The sequence below is a fragment of the Anolis sagrei genome, chromosome 6 (genome assembly GCF_037176765.1).
Source record: "Anolis sagrei isolate rAnoSag1 chromosome 6, rAnoSag1.mat, whole genome shotgun sequence".
NCBI classification, from domain to species: domain Eukaryota; kingdom Metazoa; phylum Chordata; class Lepidosauria; order Squamata; family Dactyloidae; genus Anolis; species Anolis sagrei.
The window spans coordinates 39808559-39826534 of NC_090026.1; the positions used below are offsets into that span (position 1 = coordinate 39808559).

Consider the following 17976-nt stretch of genomic DNA (forward strand, 5'->3'; position numbering starts at 1 on the left):
TTGGCCATCTGCAAGGACGTTGCCTAGGGGACGCCCGGATGTTTGATGTTTTACCATTCTTCTGGGAGGCTTCTCTCATGTCCCCACATGGGGAGCTGGAGCTGACAAAAGGAGCTCATCTAGGGAAGTCATGCTACCCCTCTATTCCGCTTTGGTTAGACCACACCTGGAATATTGTGTCCAATTCTGGGCACCACAATTCAAGAGAGATATTGACAAGCTGGAATGTGTCCAGAGGAGGGTGACTAAAATGATCAAGGGTCTGGATAACAAGCCCTATGAGGAGCGGCTTAAGGAGCAGGGCATATTTAGCCTGAAAAAGAGAAGGCTGAGAGGAGATATGATAGCCATGTATAAAGATGTGAGAGGAAGCCACAGGGAGGAGGGAGCAAGCTTGTTTTCTGCTTCCCTGGAGACTAGGACGCGGAACAATGGCTTCAAACTACAAGAGAGGAGATTCCATCTGAAGATTAGGAAGAACTTCCTGACTGTGAGAGCCGTTCAGCAGTGGAACTCTCTGCCCCGGAGTGTGGTGGAGGCTCCTTCTTTGGAAGCTTTTAAACAGAGGCTGGATGGCCATCTGCCAGGGGTGATTTAAATGCAATATTCCTGCTTCTTGGCAGGGGGTTGGACTGGATGGCCCATGAGGTCTCTTCCAACTCTTTGATTCTATGATCTGCGCTCTCCCTAGATTCAAACTTCCGACCTGTTGGTCTTCAGTCCTGCCGGCACATTGCGCCACTGGGGAATCCTATGTAAATTCCAAGCTGCAAGTAACCTTTCTATGGAATACAATTAAGAGGCGGAGAGATCCAATGGTCCAGGGGCAGCCAGACTGCTCAGGACAAGGTACTGAGGACAACACTGCCACGTCCCACTAACAAGATTAAGGGACTCCTGGCTGGGAAGCAGAAAGGCCTTTTTTTCTCGGCAACCAGAAGCACAAAGGGCTTGGTGTTAATGAGCCAAAGGGAATGCTGGTGGGGACCGAGGCCGCTTGCCCAGGTTGAGCTGTGCCAATTTGACCCACAAGGTCATGTTGCCAACCTAGTGGGGGGCATGTGGGCGGACAGGTGCAGCTACAGCAGCTCATGCTGTTCAGATGCAGGAAAAAGGGAATAAATGGTTTTCAAAGAGAGGAGAGGGAGGGGGGGAAGAGTACAAGATCAGAGAAAAAGAGAAAGCATATGTGACTGCATGGAGAGAGAGAAAAAAATACACTTGTGCATATAAGCCCAAAGCTTGCAAACACAACAATTCCCAGGTCCCACAGCAAGCTTAGCTATTAACACACAATCTTGTGCCCCGGCCCCATCTTTAAAAAATAAAGATCACAGAAGGAGGCAGTAGCCAAAAACCAAAACAACAAAATGCTGTGAAAGCTCACGGCTGCAAACGTCTTTTTGAAAACCAGCCGGAAGGAGGGTGAGGCAAGGAACTGAATTACTTCCTAAAATTGTATAAGGATCCAAAGCCTGGGAGACCCTTGTGTGTCCTCCCCAATCTGTTATTCAAAGTGAGTGCCCCCAACTGATTATTTTGCAATAGCACCAGCCCCAATCCAGAGGCAATGAGAGAGCAAAAGGTATCGTATATATTCGAGTATAAGCTGACCCGAATATAAGCTGAGGCATCTAATTTTACCACAAAAGAAATTGGGAAAACATATTGACTCGAGTATAAGCCAATGATGAGAAATGCAACAGCTACTGGTAAATCTATATAAATAAAAATGTAATTTTCGTTTGTGGGATTAACAGAACTCAAAAACCACTGGACGAATTGACACCAAATTTGGACACAAGACACCTAACAACCCAATGTATGTCCACTCAAAAAATTGATTTTGTCATTTGGGAGTTGTAGTTGCTGGGATTTATAGTTCACCTACAATCAAAGAGCATTCCGAACCCCGCCAACTATGGAACTGAACCAAACTTGGCATACAGAACTCCCATGACCAACAGAAAATACTGGAAGGGTTTGGTGGGCAGTGTCCTTTGGTTTTGGAGTTGTAGTTCACCTACATCCAGAGATCACTGTGGACTCAAACAATGATGGATCTGGACCAAACTCTACACGAATACCCAATATGCCAAATATGAACACTGGTGGAGTTTGGGGAAAATAGAATCTTGACATTTGGGAGTTGTAGTTGCTGGGATTTATAGTTCACCTACAATCACAGAGTATTCTGAACCCCACCAACGATAGAATTGGGCCAAAGCTCCCACAGAGAACCCCCATGTGGGCCACAGCAACGCGTGGCAGGGGATGGCTAGTTTCAAAATAAAAATAGATACCAATAAAATTACATTACGTAGATTAAATGTTTTTGAATATTTACAGAAAACTGTACTTTAAGATAAGACTGTCCAACTCTGATTAAACCATTATTCTAACCTTCTTAAATGTAAATGTGCTTATGTATCCTTCCAATAATAATAAAGGGAGTAAAATAATAAATATAATAGAAATAATAATAGAGTAAAATAATTGAAATTTAATAATAACAGTAATAATAGAGTAAAATAAAAATATAATAATAATAAAGTAAAATAAGAAAAGAATAATAAAAATAGAGTAAAATGATAAATGTAATAATAATAATAATAATAATAATAATAAAGTGTCCGACGTGTGAGCCAATTCAACAGCCAGCAGAGTGTCTGCTGTGGACTCATCTTGTTGTGTTTCAAATAATAGTATTTATTTATTTAGGGCATTTATATCTCATCCTATCTTATCTCCACAGAGGGACACAGGCTGGCTAACAACCGGCACAGCATAGTGTCCACAATAAGAAAAGGATAAATATATATAATATAATAAAAACAGTTTAAAAACAATATAAAAACATTAAATACAATGCCGAATTCAGTCGTAATCCTAAAAGCAGTCCATCGTGGTCCATTAAAACCGTAACTTTGCCAGCAAGTCAGTCTAGTCCGCAAAGGCCTGATCTCATAATACATAGAGAAAAATAAAAATGTAATAATGATAATAAAGTAAAATAATAAATATAATAATAATAGAGTAAAATAATAAATGTAATAATAATGAGAATACATAGAGAGAGAAAATGTGTAATAATAATAGAGTAAAATAATAGAAATGTAATAATAATAATAGTAAAATAATAAATGTAATAACAAAAATAATAAATAACTTTGACTCGAGTATAAGCTGGGGGGGAGGGGGGTCAGCCTTAAAAAAGGGCTGAAAAACTTGGTTTATACTCAAGTATATAAGGTATTCGTGGATCAGTGGTACCCAGAATAATAGGACCTCTTGCAAGAAAAAAAATTGCCAAATTTGGTGCCAGAAAGAAGTGTAAGACCGCTGTCCCCTTTTTAAAATCCTAATCCCTTCCCCAGAGTTTCATATAATAATGTGCCTCTTTACTCATTGTCTTGGATCAGTCTGAGAAAGTAAAAATGGGTCGCCAGCAGGGAATGTGTGCACTCGGCAGATCCTTATTTATGCTTCTCCCTCCTTTCCTGCAGTGTGGGCCTCCCTCGGTCCTTGCTGCTTTTTCCCACTCTCACCTTGCATCCTTCACAGGCGCTGACACCATAGTGGTAGCCGGATGATTTATCCTGGCACACGAAGCAGGGTTTGTAGATTCGGGGCAGTGGGGGTGGCGAAGGAGGGCTGGGCACGATTTCTTCAGAGCTGGTACTCTGTGTTTCAATGGCTGCAAAAACAGAGAGGAAGGAGGGAGGGAGAGAAGAAGAGGGAGAAATTAAGTCAAAGTTGACATCTCAGGGCCAAACATGTACGCTGAAGAGGTGACGAGAGTTGGAGTCTGCCTGTAATCGGTGCAAGGAAGTAACTTGAATGAAATGGCCTGGCAGAAACATGCACGTACTGTCATTTGGTGGGATGCTTGAGTGGAAACTGAAGAGGGCTCCCGAACCTTTAATGGATGTGTAGATGAGGGAATTTCAGTAAGTGTTGCTTGTCATGCTACCAAGTACAGGAGCCGTCTTCAGTTTTCAGCATAGCAACCCTAATATCACCTACGTCAAGAACGCAACTCTTGATCACTCTACATTTGTGTTAAATGACTCAACCAAAACACTAAACATGAGATAATACGAAGATAAGGTAAAAGTAAAGGTAAGGTTTCCCCTGACATTAAGTCTAGTTGTGTCCAACTCTGGAGGGTGGTGCTCATCTCCATTTCTAAGCCAAGGAGCTGGTGTTGTCCATAGATGCCTCCAAGATCATGTGGCCAACATGACTGCATGGAGCACCGTTACCTTCCCGCAGAAGCAGTACCTATTGATCTACTCACACTTGAATTTTTGCCCTGACATTAAGTCTAGTCATGTCTGAATCTGAGGTGGTGGTGCTCATCTCCATTTCTAAGCCGACGAGCTGGCGTTGTCCGTAGATGCCTCCAAGGTCATGTGGCCAGCATGACTGCATGGAGCACTGTTACCTTCCCGCAGAAGCAGTACCTATTGATCTACTCACACTTGAATTTTTGCCCTGACATGAAGTCTAGTCATGTCCAACTCTGGGGTGGTGGTGCTCATCTCCATTTCTAAGCTAACGAGCCGGCATTGTCTGTAGACATCTCCAAGGTCATGTGGCCAGCATGACTGCATGGAGTGTCGTTACCTTCCCGCAGAAGCAGTACCTATTGATCTACTCACACTTGAATTTTTACCCTGACATTAAGTCTAGTCATGACTGCATGGAGCACTGTTACCTTCCCGCAGAAGCGGTATCTATTGATCTACTCACGCATGTTTTCGAACTGCTAGGTTGGCAGAAGCTGGGGCTAACAGAAGGAGCTCAGCATGCTCCCCAGATTCGAACCGCCAATCTTTCGGTCAGCAAGTTCATCAGCTCCGTGGTTTAATATGCTGTGCCACAAGGATATTAATATAAAGGTAGAGGATAGATTTGTCTGTGGTGCATTCACTTGTGATGCTCAGGTGCATCTATACTGTAAACTTAATGAAATTTGACACCACTTTGAACTGTCATGGCTCAATGCTATGGAGTCCTAGGAGTTGTAGTTGTAATCAGGCACTGGCACTCTTAGATAGAGAAGGCTAAAGACTTTGTAAAACTACAACTGCTATCATTCCATAGCATGTAGCCATGGCAGTTCAAGTCATGATGAACCACATTAATTCTACAGTGCAGATGCACCTACACTGCTCACTTGTCACATGAAGAAGACTAGCATGGGGAAAGACCTTGTAAAACTACAATTCCCATCATTCCACAGCATTAAGCCATGGGAGTTCAAGTTGTGCTGAACTGCATTAATTCTACAGTGCAGATGCACCTACACTGCTCACTTGTCACATGAAGAAGACTGGCATGGGTAAAGACATTGTAAAACTACAACTCCCATCATTCCATAGCACTGAACCATGGCAGTTCAAGTCATGCTGAATCACATTAATCTACACTGTAGATGCACCGACATTCACACGTGCTCACTTGTCACATGAAGAAGGCTGGCATGAGTACCTGTCCTGTTGCTTCGTGCATCTAAGCCAAGGAAGGTTAGGGGCAAAGTCTGCATACCAAATCCGTTTACTCCACCTTACCGCTTGATTATTTTAAGGTGATTTAAAGCAATTACAACAGTTCTGATCTTAAAAGCAATTACAACAGCTGGAAAACTCTCCAGATTCTCTGCAGTGGAAGGAAGGAACACTACGAAGACATGGCACAAAGAGGACTGAATGATAAAATGGTTTCTATCTATAATTCAAAGGTATTCTGTGCATTGAAACTGGGGTTTCTGTACTGGGAAAGGAGAAGGTGGGGGGAAGAGTTTCCCCCGCAGACTATGAAAAAGTCGCTGATCAAAGGCAACTCCCAACAGAAGTACCAGTCAGCCTGTTGGGAATGCCGCTCGACAATTTTAATGGAGTTATTTGAAAGTGAAACGCGCCGGCACTCTGTCCTGGAGGGATGCTTTCCGGCGAGTTATATTTCGGCCAGACGGATTTTGCAACCAGAATACCTTTCCTTAAGAAACCCATCATCAGAAACACTCAGGCCGGCGGGGGTGGGAGACGGTGAGAGCCGCAGAGGGAGCCGCGAAGCCGAGCGATGAAGAAGAAGCCCAAATCCATATGGCCAAAGGCCTGGAAGCTTTGGAAGCCGCCTCCAGCATGCTCTCTTGCAAGGGTGGGATGGCACTGCTGCGAGATGCGATTTGACATTTTCAGGCCAGAAAAATAAGATGTGGGATTGAGCCAGACACAACCAATCCCAGGAGCGTTACATGCTGGCGCTGCAGCTCGTCTGAAGGGAGGGGGGAGAGAGGGGGGAAGGCAGGCAGTGCGGCAGTGGCTGACATTGCCGGGTTCCTTGCTCTGGGAGGGGATAAGTGGGGTGTGGATCATAACCCAACTCAGATTCAAGGACTACTGGATAGACAGAACCCTTTGGGATGCTAGGCAACCACAAAAGCATCGCTGCAAAGAAGGATATGTCCCTGAGCTTGTACAGAGTGCATTCCTTCCTTAACATTGCAAATGGGATTGTTCTCCTAAATTAAAAGGTTCTTAATGCTACTTCAAGTCAATAAGCACCAAATAATGGAGCCCTCAGAAGTGCAATTGCTTAAACCAGATGTCCTCAAACTAAGGCCCGTGTGCCAGATACGGCCCTCCAAAGGTCATTTACCCAGCCCTCGCTCAGGGTCCACTTAAGTCTGAAGCGACTTGACAGCACACAACAACAATAACAACAATCCTATCTCATCAGCCAAAAGCAGGCCCACACTTTCCACTGAAATATTAATAAGTTTATATTTGTTAAAATTGTTCTTGAGGCTCAGGCATCGGCAGTGGCCGGGAGGGCCTTTGCACAATTAAGACTTGTGCGCCAACTGCGACAGTACCTCGTGAAGGCGGATCTGGCCAGGGTGGTCACTGGATTAGTCACTGGATTACTGTAATGCACTCTACGTGGGGCTGCCCTTGAAAACGGCTCGGAAATTCTAAATGGTCCAATGGATGGCAGCCAGGTTGTTAACCGGGGCTCCTTACAACGAGTGGTCAACCCTCCTGTTTAAGGAGCTCCACTGGCTGCCATTCATTTTCCGGACCTAATACAAGGTGCAGATTCTCACCTACAAAGCCCTGAATGGTTTGGGACCCGCCTACCTGCGCGACCGCATCTCTGTATACGAACCCACGCGATCTCTTCAATCAGCTGGAGAGGTCCTGCTCGCGCTCCCACCTGTCGCAAGCGCGATTGGTGGGGACAAGAGAGAAGGCCTTTTCAGTGGTGGCCCCTCGACTCTGGAACCTACTTCCTAAGGACATCAGGCATGCCCCAACTCTGGCAGTCTTTAGGAGGAGCTTGAAGACGTGGTTGTTCCAGTGTGCCTTCCCAGAATAATGATCCCATAGCACTTTGTCCTCCAAAGCACTTTATATTGTTTTAGGTCTGCTTGTATGTTTCCACAAACCGCCCCATCACTTTTTCGCCCATGTCCAGCATTATTTTTAATTTTAATTACATTTGGCCTACCCATAGTTTTTAAAGTGTGTTGTCCTATTGTTAATGCTTATGTTATTGTTTTATTATCTTGGTTGTTTTTAAATTGCTTGTATTGTTGTTCTTATAGCTTGTATTGTTGTATTTTGGGCTCGGCCTCATGTAAGCCAGACCAAGTCCCCTGGGTAGATGGTAGCGGGGTATAAATAAAGTGTTATATTATTATTATTATTCATTTTAATTATTGTTTTTAAGTGTTTTTTGCACTACAAATAAGATATGTGCAGTGTGCATAGGAATTCATTCATTTTTTTTTCAAATTATAATCCAGCCCTCCAACAGTTTGAGGGACTGTGACCTGGCCCTCTGTTTAAAAGGTTTGAGGACTCCTCGCTTAAACCCTTGTGCTGGCAGGACTGCTGACAGATAAGTCAGCAGTTCAAATCCATGGAGAGCGGGTTGAGCTTCCTCTGTCAGCTCCAGTTCCTCATGCAGGGGCATGAGAGAAGCCTCCCACAAGGATGGTAAAACATCAAACATTTGGGCATCCCCTGGGCGACGTCCTTGCAGACAGCCAATGCTCTCACACCAGCAGCGACTTGCAGTTTCTCAAGTCACTCCTGACATGAAAAAAAGCACCAAATACAGTTTGTGATGGAGAAAATTAGGATCATGCATGTGCCACACACTAAAGGAAAAAGAAGGGGAAGATCAATACAGTTGTTCAAAAACAGAAAGAATTTTGAGTTTGGAAACTAGGATAAAAAGGATTTAAAGTATCATATGGATAGAGCCTAGAAACTTTGGCACCCTGTTCTCAAATGCAGAAAGAAGTCAGGGGAAAAAAAAAACTAGGATGTGGTCAAGAGCCTGAAAGAATGACTACTATACATCCATGCTGCACCATAATGAACAACTCTTAATGGAGTATTTGGACTGGAAGACAAAATTCTGATGGGTTAGAGTTCAAGCTTACATAAAAGAGTGTGTTGCTTCCAGTTAAAACAAGAACTCATTTTACAATTAACATCCATATCCATATAGCACTATTGTTTTCATGTTAAAAAGATAAATTATACGATTTGTGGGGTATTTTCTGACTCTCAGTGAGAATTCCAATATATTGGGGGTCAGAGCTCTAGATAGGATCTAGTTTTGATGATCAGGCTCTTACTGAATTTTCCCATCCTATTCCTAAATTCTTCCCAAATGAATTGACCCACCAGTATTTTTATGACTGCTAAATTTGCTAATCCAGATTCTTAATTTTGTATATCAGTGTTTCTCAAATTCCTCTCCTCCAGGTGTTTTGGATTTCGGCTCCCAACTATTAGGAATTGTGAGAGCTGAAGTCCAAAACATCTAGAGGAACAGAGTTTGAGAAACACTGTTGTATATGTAATACAGTAGAGCCTCACTTATCCAACAAAAACAGGCTGGCAGAACGTTGGATAAGCAAAAATGTTGGATAATAAAGAGGGATTAAAGAAATTATGCTATGATTTCACAAATTAAGCACTAAAACATCATGTTTTATAACAAATCGACAGAAAAAGCAGTTCAATTCATGGTAACGTTATGGTATAATTACGATATTTACGGATTTAGCACCAAAACAGACAAGGGTTCTTTCTTTCTCCCACCATGGACATTATTCCACCAGCAAATATACAATCCGCTTCCCTTGCCTTTGGATCCGGGTGGGAGGCAGATTGCGTTGGATAATACAAAACATTGGATAAGCGAAAGTTGGATAAGCGAGACTCTTGTATTACTCCTTTTTTTTGGTCTGGTATTTGTGTTATCATTATTTTTAATGTGTACACTGCTCTAGAGTGCACACATGTATTGCTTTTTGTTTTGTGAAAAAGCTGTATTAACACATACTGTAATCTAGACTAATGTAACACCAGACACATCGATGCGCCACCTTCCCCACCAAGCAATGGAGACATATGGAATCTTTTAAGGAAAATCCTCCCGACCAGAGATGGGGGCTCAGAGGGAAACCACACTCCAAATTTTAGGCTGCCCTCCAGTCCCACCCCACAGGTTGATTGCGACAACCTTCTGTCTGACTTAACCCATTTCCAACATTCAGTTCCCACAATTTGTGGATTGAAGGCACAACTCTGTAACAGTTGTGTATCTGACAAGCAGGACCTGCCTACCTTTGCCTATTTAGGGGAAAGGGAGGTATGACCTCTAGAGCATTGCTTCTTTAACTGTGGGTTTCAAACCCCTTAGCTTTCTTTTTTTGTCGTGTCAGGAGCGACTTGAGAAAACTGCAAGTAGCTTCTGGTGTGAGAGAATTGGCCGTCTGCAAGGACGCTGCCCAGGGGATGCCCGAATGTTTTGATATGTTACCTTGTGGGAGGCTTCTCCCATGTCCCCGCATGAGGAGCTGGAGCTGATAGAGGGAGCTCATCCCTGCTCTTTCCGGATTCAAACTTGCGACCTGTCGGTCTTAAGTCCTGCTGGTACAACAGTTTAACCCACTGCACCACCAGGAGGCCCTTAGCTCAATGTTAGGTACGGTAAAGGTTTTCCCTTGCATCCACTCTGGGGGGGTGGTGCTCATCTCCATTTCTAAGCTAAAGAGCCAGCATTATCCATAGACACCACCAAGGTCATGTGGCCAGCATGACTGCATGGAGCGCCGTTACCTTCTCGCTGGAGCTGTACCTATTGATCTACTCACATTTCGAACTGATAGGTTGGCAGAAGCTGGGGCTGATAGCGGGAGTTCACTCCACTCCCTGGTTTCGAACTGACAACCTTTTGGTCAGCAAGTTTCGCAGCTCAGCAGTTTAACCCATGGCGCCACCAGGGGCTCCTAACTCAATGTTAGGCTCCAAAAAACTTTTGCAACAGTCAAAGTTTTCTGGACATCCCCTCCTGACTGTTTTAGACATTTACGTGTATCTGTTGTGGAGCGTCTGCAGAAGGAAAAATCGACCTGCTTCGCAAACCTTGCAAATGCTGATTTGTTATCAACAAATGACTGATTTTATACCTATTTTGTATACTTTTTGTATTTGTTATGCTGTTGTTTTATTGAGGGCCTTGGTCTTTTGTAAGCCGCACCGAGTCCTTTGGGAGATGTTAGAGGGGTATAAATAAAGATAATAATAATAGTAATAATAATATACACACAAAAACTTTTCGGGTCTAAAGGGGTCCCGGGTGGAATAGGTTAAGGAGCTCTGCTCTAGAGGATCTACATGTTTCAGATTTCCTGACCATTTTCGAGAAGTGTGTAGTTGCTTGAGTATAGAAAACAAGAACAAGGAATAGGGTTCCTGTAGTCTAAACAAGGGCGACAACAATAACAACAACGTTTTGCAACCTGCCCATGCTTGCTGCGTTTTCCGCTCCCCCAGGCATGAAAAGGTTAAGGCGCTTGGCTGCACACCCACGGCCCCTTTCCTGTAGGATGTCTGCCGATGTTTTTCTTCAACTCGGAGTCCGGAGTAAACCAGTCAGACAGGATATTAAAAGGCCTGGCCCCGCACAGGGCGAGTAGGCCTTCAGATGGGAAAGGCCTCCGGGCCAGTCCCCCAAGGATGGGTTTGATTAGCTCCCCCTTCTTCGCAGAAAGAAAACTAGACTTGCACATAGACACACACAACTTGCAGGGAAAGGAGCCAGGATGCAGCCCGGGAAACAAAAGGACGGGTGCATGCCAGGAGATTACAGACATGAAAGGGGTTTCCTTGAGCGGGGCCTCTGCTCAGGAAGAGGCTCACAGCTGGGGAATGCACCCTCAGGACTTTGCACCGACTCACAATGTCCCCAACACCCTGACGGCGCAAAACACGAGGCCTCACTAGGACAAGCCCTCCCACCCTTGGAGATACACACATACATCCAGCGGCGTGGCCCTCCGCCAAAGACAAGGGAGACACAGAGGCGCACGGCTGTGCCGAGGAAAGGCAAACAGCTGTGCAACCAGAGATCTGGAATCTAATTCCTAATTTTGGGAAAGGGTTGTGAGAACGAGGAAGGAGGAGCCAGTGCTTAGCTCTTAAACTGGGAGACATATATGTGGTGCATTGGTTGGGATTTGCTGCAAGGTTTCCTATATATGTTGTTGAAGGCTTTCATGCCTGGAATCACTGGGGTGCTGTGAGTTTTCTGGGCTGTATGGCGATGTTCCAGAAGCATTCTCTCCTGACATTTCACCCACATCTATGGCAGGCACCCTCAGAGGTTGAGAGGTCTGTTGGAAACTAGGCAAGTGAGGTTTATATAACTGTGGAATGTCCAGCGTGGGAGAAAGAACTCTTGTCCGCTTCAGTCACGACAAGTGTGAATTTCTTGTATGATTTTTATCTTTTGCTCAATGAAGAAGCCAATGGAGCTTCAAAAGCTTGCATTACAGTTGGGCAGTCAAGGCATTCACTCCTCTGTCGTCTTGTTATTTTGTTGTATGGTCAATACAGAACCCCATGAATGGGTTTGCAAGGATAAAGGCACTCTACCTGTTCAATGAATGAGATGGGGTGAAGAGGTTTGTGGACCTCTAAAAGCTTGTATGGTATTTTTAATACATTATAGCTGAGAAGCAATGCTATCACTCTTTTGTGGTTTGTGTATTTTGCTGCAAGGCCAATACAGAAATCCCTGGAAAGGTTTGCAAGAGTAAAGGAACATTAAAAGAACTGTTTGGCAGTGGAATATGCTGTCTTGGAGCATGGTAGAGTCTCTCTCTCTCTCTCTCTGGAGTTTTTTAAAAAAGCAGGGGCTGGATGGCCATCTGTCAGGAGTGCTTTGATTATATGTACCTACATAGCAGAATGTTCAACTGGATTGTCTTTGTGATCTCTTCCAACTCTGTGATCCAACAATTTGTTTGTGCACAAAACACTTTGGTCAAAGGAACTACTAAAGGTAAAGATACAGAGTAGGGTATGTCTAGGAATGGGGTTTTTAAGGAGTGATATGGGGGGATCAATCCAACGGCTAGATAAAATGCTTCAGAGGATGTATGGAAGGAAATTGGTCAGATTGGGCATTATTTCCTTCATTCAGGAAAGGTACACTGGAACAGCCACGTTTTCAAGACTACCAAGGTGGGGCTTGCCTGATATCTTTAGATAGAGAGTTCTAGAGTCGGGGGGCCACCATAGGGAAGGCCCTCTATGGTGTATTTGTATTACATAGTGTATTTGCGCTTATTAAATTGGCCAAATAAAAGTATTGCTGTTTTGTGGATTTTGGATCATATTGTATTATATTGCATGGCCGACATAGCTACTCCAGGTAACCAGGAACTCTTCTGACATTATTTCTTCTAGACAGCCATTAAAACCATAAGAGCTATCTCCAATTTTGACGTTGATAACTCTAAATGTCTGTACGGTATATGCTTTTAAATCACGGACAGTTTGACAGTTCTTTCATCTATAATATAACACTTAGCCTTCTTTAGCGGTCTCCCATCCATTTCAACCCAGAGGCAGATCATGCTTAGCATCCGAGATCAGATAGAATCTGGTGCCTTTACATTATTTAGAATCCTTCAACTCTACATAGCTTAATAGCTGGCTGCAGAGCAACTCTTTCAAATTCTGGACAAGAGATGGTTGAAGTTTAATTGAATGACAGCAGAAGCAACAAGGTCTTCTGGTTTAGAGAAATGAGGACATTTAGGAGCTAAGACAGCTAGCTCTTGTTTCTCGTTGTGGCAAAGAAGGTCTGAAGCTCGGAAATTACAGTAGAGAGGGTAGAACTAACAGCTAGAATTTCAAAGTCCTGTCCACGCCAATCATTTTTACCCCCATCTCTGAGTCCTGGCTGCTAGCGTTCTCATAGCTAGTGGGGAAATCACCAGGAATCCCAAGGAAAAACCTATAAGAAACATTAAGGTCAAGGGTAATTTTTCCTTAGGGATTAATTTCTCAGAAAGTACATACCAGCGTGGAGCTAGTGGTGGAAGGAGCAAAAAGAGGGTGGAAACATTCACCTTTTCTCTGTTTTTTCTTCTTCCAGTTTTCTCTTTCATCCTTCCCACCACTTCCTTATCTTGCATGATATAAATTAGGAAATGAATGCAGGTTCTCCATCCTAATTTCTTGTTGGGCCACTGAATGCATGTTGAGCACATGATCTATGTTCCTAAAGCAGCAATGCCTTTTTTGGGAGCTAATTCCAAAGCATGAAATACATTATGCAAGCCTTTGAAGTTTCACAAGCTCTTTGCATTGCTCATACCTGCAAATTAAAACAGTCTTGGGCATTTTATACTGACTATCAGTCTGGGCCTACCTTCCTCTCTTGTGTCTCTTCAATTTCCAATGTGAACACACATACACACATACACATATGTATGTATATATACTAGCCGTCCCTTGCCACACATTGCTGTGGCCCAGTCTGTGTATATGTGTTTTGTGTGTGTGTATATGTATGTGTATATATTTGTGTATATGTGTGTTTGCGTATATATATATGTGTGTGTTTTTTGAGCATGCGTTGCAATGTATTTTCTATTTTTTGGCCTTTTAAATTTCTTCCACTGGGTTTTCCAGTGTTTTTATGAGTGACAGTCACTTGTTGGCCTGATGGGTGTATTGTGTCCAAATTTGGTGTCAATTCGCCAGGTGGTTTTTGAGTAATGTTAATCCCACAAACGAACATTATATTTTTATTTATATAGATATTCATGTATAAGCCAACCTAAATCTAAGTCGAGGCACCTAATTTTATCGCAAAAAAATCGGGAAAACTTATTGACTCGAGTATAAGACAAGGGCGGAAAATGCAGCAGCTACTGGTAAATTTCAAAATAAAAATAGATACCAATAAAATTGCATGAATTGAGGTATCAATAGGTTAAATGTTTTTGAGTATTTACATAAAACTGTAATCTTGTATAAATAAAAATGTGATATTCATTTGTGGGATTAACATAACTCAAAAACCACTGGACAAATAGACACCAAATTTGGACACAAGACACCTATCAGGCCAACAAGTGACCATCACTCATAAAAACACTGAAAAATAGCAGAAGAGACTTAAATAAATAAATAAATACATACATACATACATACATTACAACACATACGCAAAAGCACATATATACACATATACACATACACACAAAACACAGACTGGGCCACAGTAACGCGTGGTAGGGGATGGCTAGTCTTATATAAATAAAAATGTAATGTTCATTTGTGGGATTAACATAACTCAAAAATCACTGGACGAATTGACAGCAAATTTTGTCACAATACGCCTATCAGGCCAATGAGTGACCACCACTCATAAAAACACTGGAAAACACTGCAGAAAAGACTTAAAAAGCAAAAAAAATTACATTACAACGCATATGCAAAACCACATATATACACACACATATACACATATATACACACACAAAACACATATACACAGACTGGGCCACAGCAATGCGTGGCAGGGGATGGCTAGTTTGAGATAAAACTGTTCAACTCTGATTAAACCATGTTTCTAACCTTTTTCAATGTAAATGTACTTACATACCCTTCCAATAATAATAGAGTAAAATAATAAATGTAATAAAAATAGAGTAAAATAATAATAATTGAGTAAAACATATATATAATAAAATTTTATATATAATAAAAATAGAGTAAAATAATAAAGTAAAATAATAAATAACCTTGGCTTGAGTATAAGCCGATGGGGGCTTTTTCAGCCCCCAAAAAGGCTGAAAAACCCGGTTTGTACTTGAGTATATACGGCATATATAGCCCACATTTAATTCAGAATATCTGCAATTTTGAAATGTGGTTTCTATCTCTAGCTCTAGAAAGTTTGTTTTGTCTTTGAAAGTATGTACATTTTTAAAATATACAGCTATTTCTCACACCTTTTACTAGCACAACACAAGATTTTATTGTGCATATGGATATGTTTTATTTCAGCATATTCTTTTGCTGTCTCAGAGCCAGAGCTTGGGAAAAGAAGAGCCAGTGGAGTTTAAGCACTGCACTTTGACTATATAGACCATGTTTCAAATCCTCACTCACTCATGGAAACCCAAGTCACGCACTCTCCGACTCACAAAAAGGCAGAGGCAAACTCCATGAACAAATCTTACCAAGAAAAACCCACGATAACACTGCTGTAAATTGGAAATTACTAGAAGGCACATAAGTAATACAGTGGCGCAGCCGGTTAAACCGTTAAAACTGCAGAATTTGCTGACCAGAAGGTCAGCAGTATGAATCCACAGGACGGGGTGAGCTCTCGTCGTCAGCCCCAGCTTCTGCCAACGTAGCAGTTCAAAAACATGCAAATGTGAGTAGATCAATAGGTACCACTCCAGTGGGAAGGTAACAGTGCTCCATGCAGTCATGCCACCCACATGACCTAGGAGGTGTCTACGGACAACGCCGACTCTTTGGCGTAGAAATGGAGATGAGCACCACACCCCAGAGTTGGACAATGTTGAGGGGGACCTTTACCTTTACCTACACACACAATAAAAGCCCCTCCAACAACTGTAAAAATATCCTGGCTGAAGATTCTGGGAATTGTAGTTAAAAAAATATTTTCCAAGTTCTTCTATGGAAGGGAGTCATTTCCAAGTATTCATTAAATAAGGATACCAAAATGCACAAAAGACTTTTCCAGCATCCTTTGCCTGATGCAGAAGCCAAAGGAGCTTCAAATGTTTGCATAAAGTGTTTTGTGCTCAGTTGCCCCCCTAAATATTTGTCAAATTACACATGGGAGTTTATTCTGCTAAGTCCCTTCTTTTGCCAAATGTCCTGCCATCTCCCCAATTGGTACTATTGCATGGTATTCGTTCCAATTTTCTGTAGAAATGTCCATCAGTTCAGGACATTTTCTCATCCTCCGACCTGAAGGTCCTGTGGCCACCAAATCCCAAAGATCTTATTTCTCAAAATAGGGCACTTGCCAATCATAAAAGAGAAACATAAGCCACCATGGCACCTCGCAAGCAGGCCTAGGCGTTAGATTAGGACAGGGGCTGAACAGTTCAGGATGGATTGTTCTCAGCTCCTACTTTGCCGCCGGAGGCAAAGACAAAAGGGAAAGCCAGTAGTTAGAACAACGAGCAACTGTTCCCCTTGCCAACAGGACGGCTGTCGGGTCGCCCAATTATGCCCACAGAGGCGCACATTAACTGCTCCCCGACATGCCCTCACTGGGCCAGCGCCCAGCGTGCCCACCTCCCACCCCAAGGCAGCAAACAGAGGTTGTATTCTTTGGTGAAAACTGCAGGTTGGGAAGGAAGATGGTGCCTTTTTGCAGAAAATGTTCATATTAGATTTGCACACTCCACCATCTCCTCCCAGCATCACCTGCTTCCAATCATCTTAAAGAGAAAGGATTTTAAGGAAAGGTTTCACTATGAGTATGGACAAAATACCTTTCCCTATCCATGGAAGCTTAATCCCACATACCGTATATACTTGAGCATAAGCCAAGTTTTGAGCCCTTTCAAAAGGCTGAAAAAGCCCTCTTCGGCTTATACTCCAGTCAAAGTTATTTATTATTTTACCCCATTATTATAATTATTTTAATTACATGTATTAAATATAGCCCCTAGTGGCGCAGTGGGTTAAACCATTGAGTCGCTAAACTTGTTGACCGAAAGGTCGCAGGCTCAAATCCGGGGAGCGGCGTAAGCTTCCGCTGTCAGCCCTAGCTTCTGCCAATTTAGCAGTTTGAAAACATGCAAATGTGAGTAGATCATTAGGTACCGCTCCGGTAGGAAGATAACGGGGCTCCATGCAGTCATGCTGCCCACATGACCTTGGAGGTGTCTACGGACAACGTTGGCTCTTCGGCTTAGAAATGGAGATGAGCACCACCCCAGAGTCGGACACGACTGAACTTAATGTCAGAGGAAAACCTTTACCTACATGTATTATTTTACTCTATTTATTATTATGATTACATTTATTATTTTACTATATTTATTATTATTATTACATTTATTATTTTTCTCAATTTATTGTTACTGTTACATTTATTATTTTACTCTGTTTATTATTGTTACTATTATTATTACATTTACTGGTATTATATTTACATTGAAGAAGATTAGAATAATGGTTTAATCAAATTTGGACAATCTTATCTTCCATTACAGTTTTATGTAAATATTAAAAACATTTAACCTACTGATGCCTCAATTAATATAATTTTATTGGTGTCTATTTTTTATTTTGAAATTTACCAATAGCGGCTGCATTTCCCACCCTTGGCTTATACTCAAGTCAATACGTTTTTTGTAGTAAAATTAGGTGCCTCGGCTTATATTCGGGTCAACTTATACTCGAGTATATACAGTACTTAGAATTAAGTCTGGAATTTCCCATGTAAAGATGGAGCACCAGGAAATGCAACTCATTTGAAGCAGCATCCCGAGAGCACTATCTACAACATTAGACCTCATGATGGTACTCTTGTGTCACTTTTTAAAATGTAAGCTTATCCTACAGACTACACCCACTCAATTTTACT

The 17976-nt window shown here is 42.4% G+C and overlaps 1 protein-coding gene across 5 annotated transcripts in view; it reads right to left on the minus strand.

The window, feature by feature from the left end:
* The window catches only part of RARA (retinoic acid receptor alpha), a 362996-nt gene that overhangs the window by 37626 nt on the left and 307394 nt on the right, over window positions 1-17976 (minus strand). For all 5 annotated transcript variants that reach the window (XM_060781034.2, XM_060781033.2, XM_060781031.2 and 2 more), the window contains one exon: window positions 3549-3697. In XM_060781034.2, the coding sequence (XP_060637017.1) occupies window positions 3549-3697 (149 nt within the window). The remainder of the gene's footprint in view (window positions 1-3548; window positions 3698-17976) is intronic.